The sequence below is a fragment of the Lampris incognitus genome, chromosome 5, assembly GCF_029633865.1.
Source record: "Lampris incognitus isolate fLamInc1 chromosome 5, fLamInc1.hap2, whole genome shotgun sequence".
NCBI lineage: Eukaryota > Metazoa > Chordata > Actinopteri > Lampriformes > Lampridae > Lampris > Lampris incognitus.
In genome coordinates, this window is record NC_079215.1 from 20,039,883 (window position 1) to 20,052,977 (window position 13,095).

At 43.3% G+C, this 13,095-nt stretch overlaps 1 protein-coding gene across 1 annotated transcript; it reads right to left on the reverse strand.

The window, feature by feature from the left end:
* Positions 1-302: 302 nt before the first annotated feature.
* Positions 303-5,866, reverse strand: xpa (xeroderma pigmentosum, complementation group A). The gene is made up of 5 exons (XM_056280935.1): positions 5,492-5,866; positions 4,923-5,028; positions 4,228-4,393; positions 1,985-2,102; positions 303-1,275 (listed from the first exon to the last, which is right to left on the reverse strand). Exons 1-5 carry the CDS (start codon positions 5,751-5,753, stop codon positions 1,121-1,123), a joined length of 807 nt encoding a protein of 268 aa, XP_056136910.1. The 5' UTR covers positions 5,754-5,866; the 3' UTR covers positions 303-1,120.
* Positions 5,867-13,095: the final 7,229 nt, after the last annotated feature.

A 13,095-nucleotide genomic window follows, 5' to 3' on the forward strand; every position in this document is an offset into this window, starting at 1 on the left:
CAAAGTTGTATCAGTGAAATATACCACCACTGCACCACATTTACAGAGTGGGCATTTGAATGATTACAGGAAAAAAAGGAAACTGCTCTGACATGTTGGCGAGCCAGTATAAAACATCCACTTTTCCAACCGTGACTTTAAGTGAAGGTCAACTGGAATCTTCCCAACCAGCATCCTTGTCTTCTTAGTTCTGACAATCAACAGCGGAATCTGGTAAGTTTATTTATAGTACAAGCAAGTCAGGTAGGCTACTAAACACGGAGTCAAACTCATATTACAAACATATAAATACTTTTATTTTCAGACATTTCAACAATGACCTGAGTATTTATTGTGGACAACATCAGAGGAGATGTTGCTCTTGACTGCTCCTCTATCTCCAGCTGACACAACACACAATACAGCATAAAAGCAGTTCACAAATTTTGAAATCTGTGATATTGCTTCTGTATTTCCAATCAGGTCAAGACTATTCATATTAATGCAGATGCAGACTACATGACATTTCTGAATGAATCCAATTTATGGACTCCTTTTGTAAAATGTTTTAAATAATGGCAAATGTCAACCAAACTTGTAATTTCAGCAGTAATGCTACAAAAGTAATAACATTAATGGCAAATGTAATGATTCACAATGCTCTCTGGATCTAAAATAGCCATGAAACACACTTAACAGCCATAAGGTAGAAAAGTCAAAGGGAGGCTCACAGGAAAGCAGCAATCTCCATGAGAAAAGCTTCACTCGGTTAGATGAAGAAAATACTGGGTGTTGCGCAATACAAGTTTCAAGTTTCAGTTTAGTGGCTTCCTCAACTTTAATTATCTTTGCTGACACACAAAAACGTTCACTAACGGTAAATGCAAAAGGGTGCAAAAGCTCAAAACATGACTAAATTAACAGATCCACTTAGGAAAGTTAACAGGTTGAGGTTTTGTGGTGGATCTTTGAAGCAGGAATCAAAATGAAAAGTAAGAAAACTTCATAAGCGTCCACCTTCTTTCTACCCACAGATAAGATGTGCAGCACATGATGACAATACAGTACGACATAGAGAACAGCTGGGACAGATGCCTTTGCAGAGTTTGTGTGTTGTGCATACTTGTGCATGTCTGTCTCTCTACATCTTCTCGTAGGTGAGTTCATGTCCACACGTGGTGCAGGTTTTCTTGTAGAGGTCCTCCTCCTCATCCAGCACCTCCTCAGGTCCGTACTGATGTTGGTGAATGCTGGTGTCTTTGGTCCACACACTGCTCCGCACCGCCCTCCGCAATTCTGATATAATTATATATATAAAACGTACAAATGCAGACAGAAGTATGAAATAAAGACAGATTTTAGAGCAATCAAAAACAGAAAAAACCTACACTGCTATGATTTTAGACGTTTGTCTCATTAAAAGCCATACGAAGCCAGATAATTTTGCCTTTTTCTGTATTATTGATCAATCCTGTAATATATGTTATCTACTACTACTACTTTCGGCTGCTCCCGTTAGGAGTCGCCACAGCGGATCATCTGTTTCCATCTCTTCCTGTCTTCTGCATCTTCCTCTGTCACACCAGCCACCTGCATGTCCTCTCTCACCACATCCATAAACCTCCTCTTTCGCCTTCCTCTTTTCCTCTTCCCTGGCAGCTCCATATTCAGCATCCTTCCCCCAATATACACAGCATCTCTCCTCCATACATGTCCAAGCCATCTCAAACTTGCCTCTCTTGCTTTGTCTCCAAACAGTCCAACTTGCGCGGTCCCTCTAATATACTCGTTCCTAATCCTGTCCTTCTTCATAATATATGTAATATATATTATAATATATAATATTATATATGTTACAATATGAAATATCGAAAAAAGACATGTTCCATTTAAGCATCTGTACAACTGAAACTACAATTAACAGAACTGACTTGACAAAGGTTAGCAGAATAGAAGAGAACGTTGAAGATGTCACCAGAGACTAGGACCAGGCAGGAGTACTGACCTTTGACCTTTTTGTTGAAACGCTTTTGTTTCTGCACCTCTCTGTTCTCCTCTCTGGTTTCTCTAGCCTCCTCCAGAGCCTCCTCTGAGCCCCAAACCTCCATACACCTCTTTTCCACCTTGAGGAAATGCACATTCAAATAAACACACACACACACACACACACACACAAATAACCAAGATATCTACAATGCTATTTCATGACTCTTCAAAAAAAAAGTTCATTCATTCATTCATCTTCAGCCGCTTCCCCGGGGTTGGGTCGCAGTGGCAGCAAGCTAAGTAGGGCATTCCAGATGTCCCTCTCCCCAGCAACACCCTCCAGCTCCTCCTGGGGGATCCCAAGGTGTTCCCAGGCCAGATTGGACATGTAGTCCCTCCAGTGAGTTCTGGGTCTACCCCAGGGTCTCCTCCCAGTTGGCCATGCCCGGAAAACCTCCAAAGGAAGGTGCCCAGGAGGCATCCTAATCTGATGCCCGAACCACCTGGCTCCTTTTGACACGAAGGAGCAGCAGCTCTACTCCAAGCTCCCTCTGGATGTCCAAGCTCCTCACTCTATCTCTAAGGCTGAGCCCAGACACCCTACGGAGGAAACTTATTTCAGCCGCTTGTATCTGTGATCTCACCCTCTCGGTCAGTACCCAAAGCTCATGACCATAGGTGAAGGTTGAAATAAAGATTGACTGGTAAATTGAGAGCTTTGCCTTCCAGCTCACCTCCCTCTTCACCACAATGGTCCGGTGCAATGTCTGCATTACTGCTGATGCTGCACCAATCCGCCTGTCAATCTCCCGCTCCATCCTACTCTCACTTGCTAACAAGACCCCGAAATACTTGAACTACTTCACTTGAGGCAACAACTCATCCCAACCCAGAGGGAGCAATCCACCATTTTCCGGTAGAGAACCATGGCCTCAGACTTGGAGGTGCTGACTCTCATCCTGGCCATTTCACACTCAGCTGCAAACTGCCGCAGTGCACACTGGAGGTGGCGTTCTGATGGAACCTACAAAACCACATCATCTGCGAAGAGCAGAGATGCAATTCTGAGGTTCCCAAAATAGACACACTCCTCACCTTGGCTGCACCTTGACAAGACAAGAGACAATCTTGGCCGAGTCCTACACCCACTGAAAATGTGTTTGACTTTGTGCCGAGAATGCGGACACAGCTCTCACTTTGGTTATACAAGGACTGGCTGGCTTGTAGCAACTGCCCCGGTACCCCACACTCCCGCAGTACCCCCCACAGAGTTCCCTGGGGTACACAGTGTTAAGCCTTCTCCAAGTCCACAAAACGCATGTAGACTGGCTGGTCAAACTCCCACGGCCCCTCAGCACTTCCGCAAGGGTAATGAGTTGGTCCTTTGTTCCCAGGACGGAATCTGCATTGTTCCTCCTGGATCCAAGGTTTGACAGTTGGTCGGAACCTCCTTTCCAGCACCCTAGAGTAGACTTTCCCAGGGAGGCTGAGCAATGTGATGCCCTGAATCGGAGGGCATCACATCCCTCTGGTCCCCCTTTTTAAATATGGGAACCACCACCCCAGTCTGCCACTCCACAGGTACTGTCCTCGACCTCCACGTGACACTGAAGAGGCGTGTCAGCCAAGACAGCCCAACAATGTCCAGAGCCTTCAGCATCTCAGGGCGACTCTCATCCACACCCAGTGCCTTGCCACCGAGGAGCTTCTTAACTACCTCAGAGACCTCTACCACATAAACCCCTCCACCACGTTAAGGTGGCGCTATCTTAACGTGGTGGAGGGTTTTGTGTGTCCTGGTGATCCTGGGAGCTGTGTTATCGGTGGCAATAACCCCTGGTAGGGTCTCCCAAGGCAAACTGGTCCCAGGAGATGGACCAGGCTAAGAGTGATTCCCAAGAAACCCAAAAAGTTAGTGCAAGAGCTGTCAATCATAATCAATCAAAATATTCTTTCTATACATCACAAATTTGGTTATGAGTAGTTCAACTGGATGAACTTGAAGCATTTATATCAATTCATTATGGATAGTTATAATTCCTCTCATTACAATATTATCTTTAACCAATGATAATTGTAAAGCAAGTTTTTGCACACACACAAAAATCCTCACAACACTAATGATGGTATTTGCCAGAAAGCTTCATGTATTTGTTTTTCCCACTATCACACACACACACACACACACACACACACACACACACACACACACACACACACACACACAAAAACACAGCCTGGTACCATCTCTCTGCAGAGTACCTGTAGTTTTAGATAAAGCTTCATGTCTCCCCAGTGTGGGTTGTGAGGGTTTTTCCTCAGTATGAATTTCAGCGGCGGCTCTCTCTTGTCCAGGTCACAGTCCTTCAGCAGGTACTGCTGTTTTGCCTCCGTACGAGAGATCAACTTGTGCTTCACCTCATTGTCTCTAACAGGACAAAAAGCACACTCGCCAGCTGCGTATACATTCGAAATTCCCATCAGCATTTAGTATATCAAGTATCCCATCTTCAAGTTGGCACAGATAAACACCATGTCCTGTTGGCAATAACCTTGATCAACTATAATCCGGGTTAATGGAAACCTAGATAAGACCCCAGGGATATAACCACAGTACCAGAGATACGTTGCACTCGACAACTTCTACTGGTTTTTAATCCTGTTCTGTACAAGCTTGCATGGGATGCAAATTGAGAATGTTAAACAGTTCAACTCTTGTAGCAACCTAGAAACAGAACTGGATCTTTCAGTAGTAAAAGACTTTAACATTTGGGGTTTTCAGCGCTGCCACTGAACATATTCAATAACAGTGTTGTAAAGTTAAGGGCCATAGGATTGGTTAAACTTTTGAGCAGTATAAACTATCAAACAGGAGGAACATGTGTGCAAGTCACACAGAATAATGCAACGTGTAGTTACTGTTGTACAAGAGTTTGTGGCAATAATAGACTAGTTACCTGCACTTATCACAGACAGACAGGTCGAAGCTGTTGCTGAGGTAGGAATCCATGAAAGGTTTGTCACAGTCATCACACACCAAGTAGTCTGGCTGAATGACGGGAGCTGGAGATATCAATACACACACATGGCAATTATACACAAGGATGAAATTAACTGACCACACACACAAGTACACAAACATGGACACACTATAACTTATCATTACATTTATTCTGCATAGTTTTAATATAACTTGTGTAATCGTTGTGTGCCTCATTGAGCAGCTATTGTAAATCTGTTACTGCTTGTCTGCTTTGACACTGGTGCTGAGCTGTCTGTTCCCTCCCGTGGAGTTTTCTCTCATCTGATTTGAGGGTCTATATCTCTGTAAGGATAAGGGGGTGCCTCGCTCTACTTTCATCTCTTGGAGGGTATAATGTGATTGTAAATCCCTATTGGGATTTAAATGCGGTGAGTTTAACAAGTAAAGGACTGACTTCACACACACACACACACACACACACACACACACACACACACACACACACACACACACACACACACACACACACACACACACACACACCTGGCTGATGTACCACAGTGTTAACTTTTTGCTCCTGCTCTCCGTCGCCTTCTTCCTCAATAAAGAAACCTGCACCAGAGTCGATGATTTTGGCGACTTTTGAGGGGGTCGCTCCCTCCAATGTGGCCAGAGATCGGCTCGCTAGCCGGGCCTGCCGGAGCATCAACGCCCGCTGTCGGTTTCTCTCAATTTTAGCTCGCATCGCCGCGGTCAGCTCACCGGAAGCATCAACCTTCGTTGACTCTGTTTTTTCCATTTTCATGAGTTAAACAGCGACTGGCAAACAAGTTAACATGGGCCGACGCTGGTTTTATGTGAGATTAAAACACATGCCTTAAATTTCACGTTTTGCACCAGACGCTGGGTTGTTCCATAATCGCCCGGAGCATTGGTGTCATTTTAAAACAACTTGACAACACACTTCCGTTATGTCACATTTCCTTTCTGCACTTTTCACATTAAAAGACCCGGGCATGTCGTGATTGTCGTTAGTGACTAGACGTACCTCTTACTCCAAAGGGTTAAAAAAAACATAACGTTAAAGTCGGGGGAATACACTAAAAATACGAACAATAAGAAAAATGCATTATTAAGACCTCATTAAATCAAAATTAGATTAGTAACTTTAAGTAAATGTCTTGCTTTTCTGGACATCCAACCGTGAATAGGCGACACACAACAGTTTGCATCGGACGTTAATTTATATAGAAGTTCTTCTAGTCCTTGGGACGGGACCTTTGTGAAAGCAGGGCAGTAATCTAAAATGGTCATGGGCGGGACAATACACTTTTTCTGTAGCAACAATTATGGAGGATTAAAACCTGTTTTATTTAGACAATAATGTCGACATAATCACAATGGCTTAGAGGCGATACCAGTGAGGCCTACAATAAATAGTGCACTACATTAAACATGAGTTAATGTTCATAACTCAGTATCATCAGGTAAAAAAAAAAATCACGTGTGTCCCTGCTCTCTTTTATTCTGCTTTTATTCATGTGTCTGTCTGACAACCAAAGCAGCCAACAGATGACACCACTTGTCTGTGTCACCCCTTGAATATTCAACAGGGGATAGAAAAAAATGTACCAACAATAAAAATAACATTAAAAGAACAAAGATTTTCAGCAAACACGGGACTTTCACTTTACAGCCTGATTTTGTGAAAATGTTCCTTGCCATCCAGCAGTGGAACAATGAGGATGCAAGGAGCAGAGGCGAAGAAGGCGTATGAGTTTAAATACTTGAGGTTAGCTGTGCAAAGTAACAGGGAGTGCAAAAGAGAGGTGAAGAAGAGAGTGCAGGCAGGGTGGAGTGGGTGGAGAAGAGTGTCAGGAGTGCTTTGTGACAGAAGGTTACCAGCAAGAGTTAAAGGGAAGGTTTACAAGATGGTTATGAGACCAGCTATGTTATATGGTTTGGGGACAGTGGCACTGATGAAAAAACAGGAGGTGGTGCTGGAGGTGGCAGAGTTGAAGATGTTTACATTTTCACTGGGAGTGACGAAGAAGGATGGGATTAGGAGCTAATATATTAGACGGACAGCTCAAGTTGGACGGTTTGGAGACAAAGCAAGAGAGGCAAGATTGAGATGGCTTGGAGATGTGTGGAGGAGAAATGCTGGATATATTGGGAGAAGGATGCTGAATATGGAGCTGCCAGGGAAGAGGGAAAGAGGAAGGTCAAAGAGGGTGGTGAGAGAGGACATGCTATAAGCAATCATCAGATGATTGCTTATGGCATGGAACAGGCTCTCATAAAGAATTTACTTGACTCACTGGATTATTTTGCTCCTTATTTGTTGAGCACGTTCCCTACCGTTGAGTGGTGGCGCAGTGATTAGCGCAGTTGCCTCACAGCAAGAAGGTCCTGGGTTCGAGCCCCGGGGTAGTCCAACCATGGGGGTCGTCCCAGTTTGTCCTCTGTGTGGAGTTTGCATGTTCTCCCCTTGTCTGTGTGGGTTTCCTCCGGGTGCTCCAGTTTCCTCCCACAGTCCAAAGACATGTAGGTCAAGTGAATCGGCCATTCTAAATTGTCCCTAGATGTGTGTGTGTGTGTGTGTGTGTGTGTGTGTGTGTGTGTGTGTGTGTGTGTGTGTGTGTGTGTGTGTGTGTGTGTGTGTGTGTGTGTGTGTGTGTGTGTGTGTGTGTGTGTGTGTGTGTGTGTGTGTATGTGTGTGTGGGGGCCCTGTGATGGCCCGGCGGCCTGTCCAGGGTGTCGCCCTGCCTGCCACCCAATGACTGCTGGGATAGGCTCCAGCATCCCCACGAACCTGAGAGCAGGATAAGCGGTTTGGATAATGGATAGATGGATGGATGGATGTTTAATAAGATCAGTATACTAACTGCAATGACATTAGTATACTAACTGCCAAACCGCCAGCCTACGTCACTTCAGTGTTACTGGTGGTGCAAACAGAAAAAAGCCCTTCAAGGTTCATAAATGTCAGATCACTGTCTACCAAAGCCTTACTAATAAATGATCTGATTCTTGAACATAGTTTTGATATGACTGGGTTATGTGAAACATGGCTGAAACCAAATGTTTTCCTTCCCTTAAATGAAGCTTCACCACCTGACTATACTTATGCCCATGTAGCTCGGGCAAATAAACAAGGTGGGGGTGTTGCCTTAATATATAAATCTATTTTCAATCTGACCTCTAGACTTGAATCTAAATTCTAGTCTTTTGAGTCTCTTATTCTTCGTCCATCCATTCGTCCATCTCCCTCAGCCATGAATGTGATACTCTATCGGCCTCCTGGCTGTTACTCATTATTTCTTGAAGAATTTGGGGAATTTGTCTCAGGCCTTGTTACTCACTCTGATGAGATTCTTATTCTAGGTGATTTCAATATTCATCTGAATAAGGCTGCTGATCCTCTAAGTAAAGCCTTTCTGGCACTAGTTGATACTTTTGGGTTCACTCAGTTTGTTCAAGAGTCGACTCATTGCAGTGGTAACACCCTTGATTTGGTTTTATCTAAAGGAATAGCTGTTTCTGATCTGAATGTCTTACCAACCACATCTGCTGTGTCAGATCATTTTCTCATCAAATTTGAAGCATTATTGGCCTGTCCAGTTAATGGCAGCACAGATGTCATTGCCACTCGCCATATTGGTCCCTCCACTGTTGCTGCATTTGGCCAGCAGCTGCCTGAAGTCTTGGCTCCTTTCACTGTGGTACATGACTCTATTGAAAATTTCACTAGTGACTTAAATGTGGACCTCTCTAGTCTCCTCGATTTAGTTGCACCTCTCACTACCAGAGCTAGGTGACTAAAGAGGCCTACACCCTGGTTTAATGATGAGACACGTGCTCTTAAGCGGACCTGCAGGAGACTGGAACGTAAATGGCGAAAATCAAAATTGGAAGTTTTTTACCTATCGTGGCACGAGTGTTTATTGAAATACAAGCATGCTTTATCTACGGCAAAAACATCGTATCTCTCTCACTTAATAAATAATAATAAACATAACCCCAGATTTCTCTTTGACACTGTATCTAAACTTACTAAAAAGCAGTCGTATATTAGCTGCTCACCATTCACAGCCCATGAATTTCTAGACTTTTTCTGCAATAAGGTTGATGAGATCTTAAACAAAATTAGTTCTTCAACTTCATCTACTCCTGCAGATCCTGTCATACTAAATTCATATCTACACAATGAGTGTATATATGCCTACCCAGGACTGCCTGCCAACTCACCCTTCAAATGTTATAGTTAAGTTTGCAGATGACACCACAGTCATTGGCCGTATCACCAACAATGACGAGATGGCCTACAGTGACGAGATTGAGCACCTCACATCATGATGTACTACCAACAATCTTGTCCTTAATGTGCAGAAGACAAAGGAGCTGATCGTGGACTTCAGGAGGTCTAGAAGCTGCAGCCACTCCCCCATTCACATCAATGGGGTGGAAGTGGAGTGTGTTTCCAGCTTTAAATTCCTTGGAGTCCACATCAGCGAGGATCTTTCGGGGACATTAAACACCCAGGCCCTTGTGAAAAAGGCCCAACAATGCCTGCATTTCCTGAGGAGGCTGAGGAGCGCCCGTCTACCCCCCAAAATTCTCACCAACTTCTACCACTGCACCATAGAGAGCATCCTGGCCATCTGCATCTCAGTGTGGTACGGCAACTGCACCTCAGTAGACCAGAAAGCTCTGCAGCGGATCGTCAAGGCGGCCCAGCATATCACCGGTACCCAGTTCCCAGCCATAAAAGACATTTATCACAAACGCTGCCTTCGAAGGGGTCTGAGCATCAGTAGAGATCCCACCCACCCCAACCATGGACTGTTCTCCCCCCTGCGCTCTGGGAGACGCAACAGGAGCCTCAGAGCCCGCACTACCAGGCTCAAAAACAGCTTCTTTCCCCAAGCTGTTGCCCACCTGAACCTTGCTACCCACTGAATGTCTAGATATTTTTAAATATTTTGTACTCCAGCTCTCTTTTAACTTATTTTTAGCTTTTGGTCTTCATGTGTGTATATCTCATATTGTGTTTGCTGTGTTTGTCTGTGTCTGTCTTGCACTGTTTGGTGAAGCCACAGCCCTCATTTCATTTTTAACATGTGCCTGCACATTGTTTTTTAATGACAATAAATTGAATTGAATTGAATTGAATTGAATTGAATTGAATTGAGTCACTGACAGTTCCAGTTATTACAGCTTTTGAGACTATCTCTCTTGATACTTTAACTAAGTTCGTGTCAGCTTCTAAACCAACTGCTTGCCTACTTGATCCCTTACCAGCAAAACTTTTTAAAGACCTCTGGCCTTTTCTTGGGCCTACAATGCTAGACATCGTTAATTTATCTCTTACTACTGGCATTGTTCCCAGCAGTTTTAAGACAGCTGTGGTTAAACCTCTACTTAAAAAAACGCACCTTGATCCAGGGTCTCTTAATAACTATCGACCGGTCTCTAATCTTCCATTCTTCTCTAAAGTACTAGAGAGAGTTGTGTATCAACAACTTTTGACCCATATAAAAGAAAACCATCTATATGAACCTTTTCAGTCGGCTTTCAGGCCCTGTCACTCCACTGAAACTACTCTGACCAGAGTGGTAAATTATCTTTTACTGGCTATCGACTCTGATTCCACTTCTGTGCTTCTACTACTGGACCTCAGTGCAGCCTTTGACATCATTGATCACTGTATACTTTTTAGATAGATTAAATTTTAATTTTGGTGTCTCTGGTTTAGCTCTCTCTTGGCTTAAGTCCTACTTATCCGGAAGAACACAATGTGTCTGCTATAATAATATTATCTCAACATTTTCTGACGTTAAATATGGTGTGCCTCAGGGCTTAGTTCTTAGCCCTCTACTTTTCTCTCTTTACATTACACCTCTTGGCCAAATTATACGCAGTTATGGAATAAATTTCCATTGCTATGCTGATGATACTCAGCTGTATGTGCCTATAAGGGCTGATGATCATACTCAAATCACTAACTTAGAGGCCTGCTTGGCTACTGTGAAAAACTGGATGTCACTTAGCATTCTGCTTTTGAATTCAGATAAAACCGAGATGCTAGTCATTGGCCCTGCTAGATACAGACACCAATTTGATCAAGTAACGATAACAATCGACAACTCTGTGGTTTCACAAAGTGTGGCAGCCAAAAATCTTGGTGTTACATTTGATCCCAGCCTTTCCTTTGATAAGCACATTAAAGAAATCACCAAGACTGCCTTTTTTTCACTTACATAACATAGCTAAAATTCGGTCTTTTCTCTCCATGGCTGACGCAGAGACTCTAACACATGCATTTGTTTCATCCAGACTTGATTACTGTAATGTTCTGTTCTCAGGTCTGCCACATTCTAGTACTAAAAGTCTTCAAGTGGTTCAGAATGCTGCTGCTAGAATCCTAACTAAAACTAGGAAATTTGACCATATTACGCCAATTCTTGCCTCCCTTCATTGGCTTCCTATCCATGTTAGATCAGAATACAAGGTGCTTCTGCTGACTTATAAAATCCTAAATGGGCTTGCCCCATCTTACCTGTCTGATCTCCTTAAACCTTACATGCCATCTCGAGCTCTTCGTTCTCAAAATACAGGGCTCCTGTGTGTACCCAAAGTTAAAAAGAAGTCAGCTGGTGGCAGGGCCTTTTCCTATCGGGCTCCATTGTTGTGGAATAACCTGCCTGCTGCCATCAGACAATCAGAGTCTGTTGAGTCCTTTAAATCCAAACTTAAAACTCATCTTTTTGCCTTAGCTTACAATTAGTTGCCTTTAAGTTGAGTGCTTCACAGCCTGTACTGGATGGCGGTTTGGTTTTCTGTCTCAATGAATTTACCAACCACTCTTCTGCCGACGAGATTATCGAGTATAGATTACAGAGTATAGATTATGACTAATTGATGACTTAATTGATTATGGCTAATGACTATTGCAAACTGTTCTCTTCTCTAACGTGTCTTTTCTCTCTCTCAGAATGATGTCTTCTCCTTTCTCTTTTTCTGTGTTTGAATGGTGTCATGTGAGTCTCTGTTGTGTGCATGTGCCGTCGGTTCTCCTCCCAGGTCTCCGTGGTGATGGTGGTCACCATTTGGATGCTGCCTGCCCTTCCTCTCCTCACATAAGTTTTTCTTTTTTTACATGATGCTGGTCGCGTGGCTTGGGTCCTGGACTGTTCCGTTGGCATGTGGACACTGCTTGGCATCCTGTGCATCATGTTCTTCATAAATTTTATGTCCATTATAGTTCTGTTATCCTCTTTCAATGTTGTATTATGTAAATTGCGTGAACACATCCATTGCATGCTGTCCGTCTTGGGAGAGAGATCCCTCCTCTGTTGCTCTCCCTGAGGTTTCTTCCTATTTTTCTCCCTGTTAAAGGTTTTTTTTTTAGGGAGTTGTTCCTTATCCGAAGAGAGGATCTAAGGACAGGATGTTGTGTTGCTGTTAAGCCCACTGAGGCAAATTTGTAATTTGTGATATTGGGCTATACAAATAAAATTGATTTGATTTGAAGGTTCGTAGTTGTCGCGCAACCTCCCCAGTGGGTAGTTCCCCTCAAAAAAGTCCCCGGAAGTGGTCCGAAGGTGCCTCATGATGTGAGTGAACAAATATAAAATGGGAGGCGGTACATACATTTCAATGTCACCCAAAGCCGAAAAAAAGGAGATGAGATAGTTATCAGAAATTTCTAAAGAACCTTTATTATGTATTTCTCCAAAATGTGGAAGGAGTATCTTTAACATTATATGTGAACATAGAATATGGCTCACATCCAGCACTACTCACTTTAGGCAATACAGAAATCAGGTGACACAAAGGGTAATGAGTAGTGTCTATGTAGATTCATTTCAGTCATCCAGGTAGAAATGAATGGAATGGATGGCCCCTTTATGAATCAACTATTCAGTATTTCTGTCTGAACAAGTTGCCGCAGATAACTGACATTCAAGCAATTAGTGGTAGCTTAATTGGTTACAACATGATGTCAACAAATTTGCTGTGAATGAGTGTGTGTGTGTGTGGGGGGGGGTTCTCTTTAAGGAAATGGCTTAAAACAACGGCAAAAGTTATCAACCTTTCTTACCAATGTCAAATGTGTGATGGGGACATCCCAATGAAAGAGT

Excerpts from the sequence above, each read along its gene's own strand:
- xpa (XM_056280935.1), bottom strand. The coding sequence starts at position 5,753 with ATGAAAATGGAAAAAACAGAGTCAACGAAGGTTGATGCTTCCGGTGAG. Across the intron at positions 4,394-4,922 it reads TCTGTCTGTGATAAGTGCAG|AGACAATGAGGTGAAGCACA; the intron begins GTAACTAGTCTA and ends TTGTCCTGTTAG. Across the intron at positions 2,103-4,227 it reads AGCTTTATCTAAAACTACAG|GTGGAAAAGAGGTGTATGGA; the intron begins GTACTCTGCAGA and ends CATTTCCTCAAG.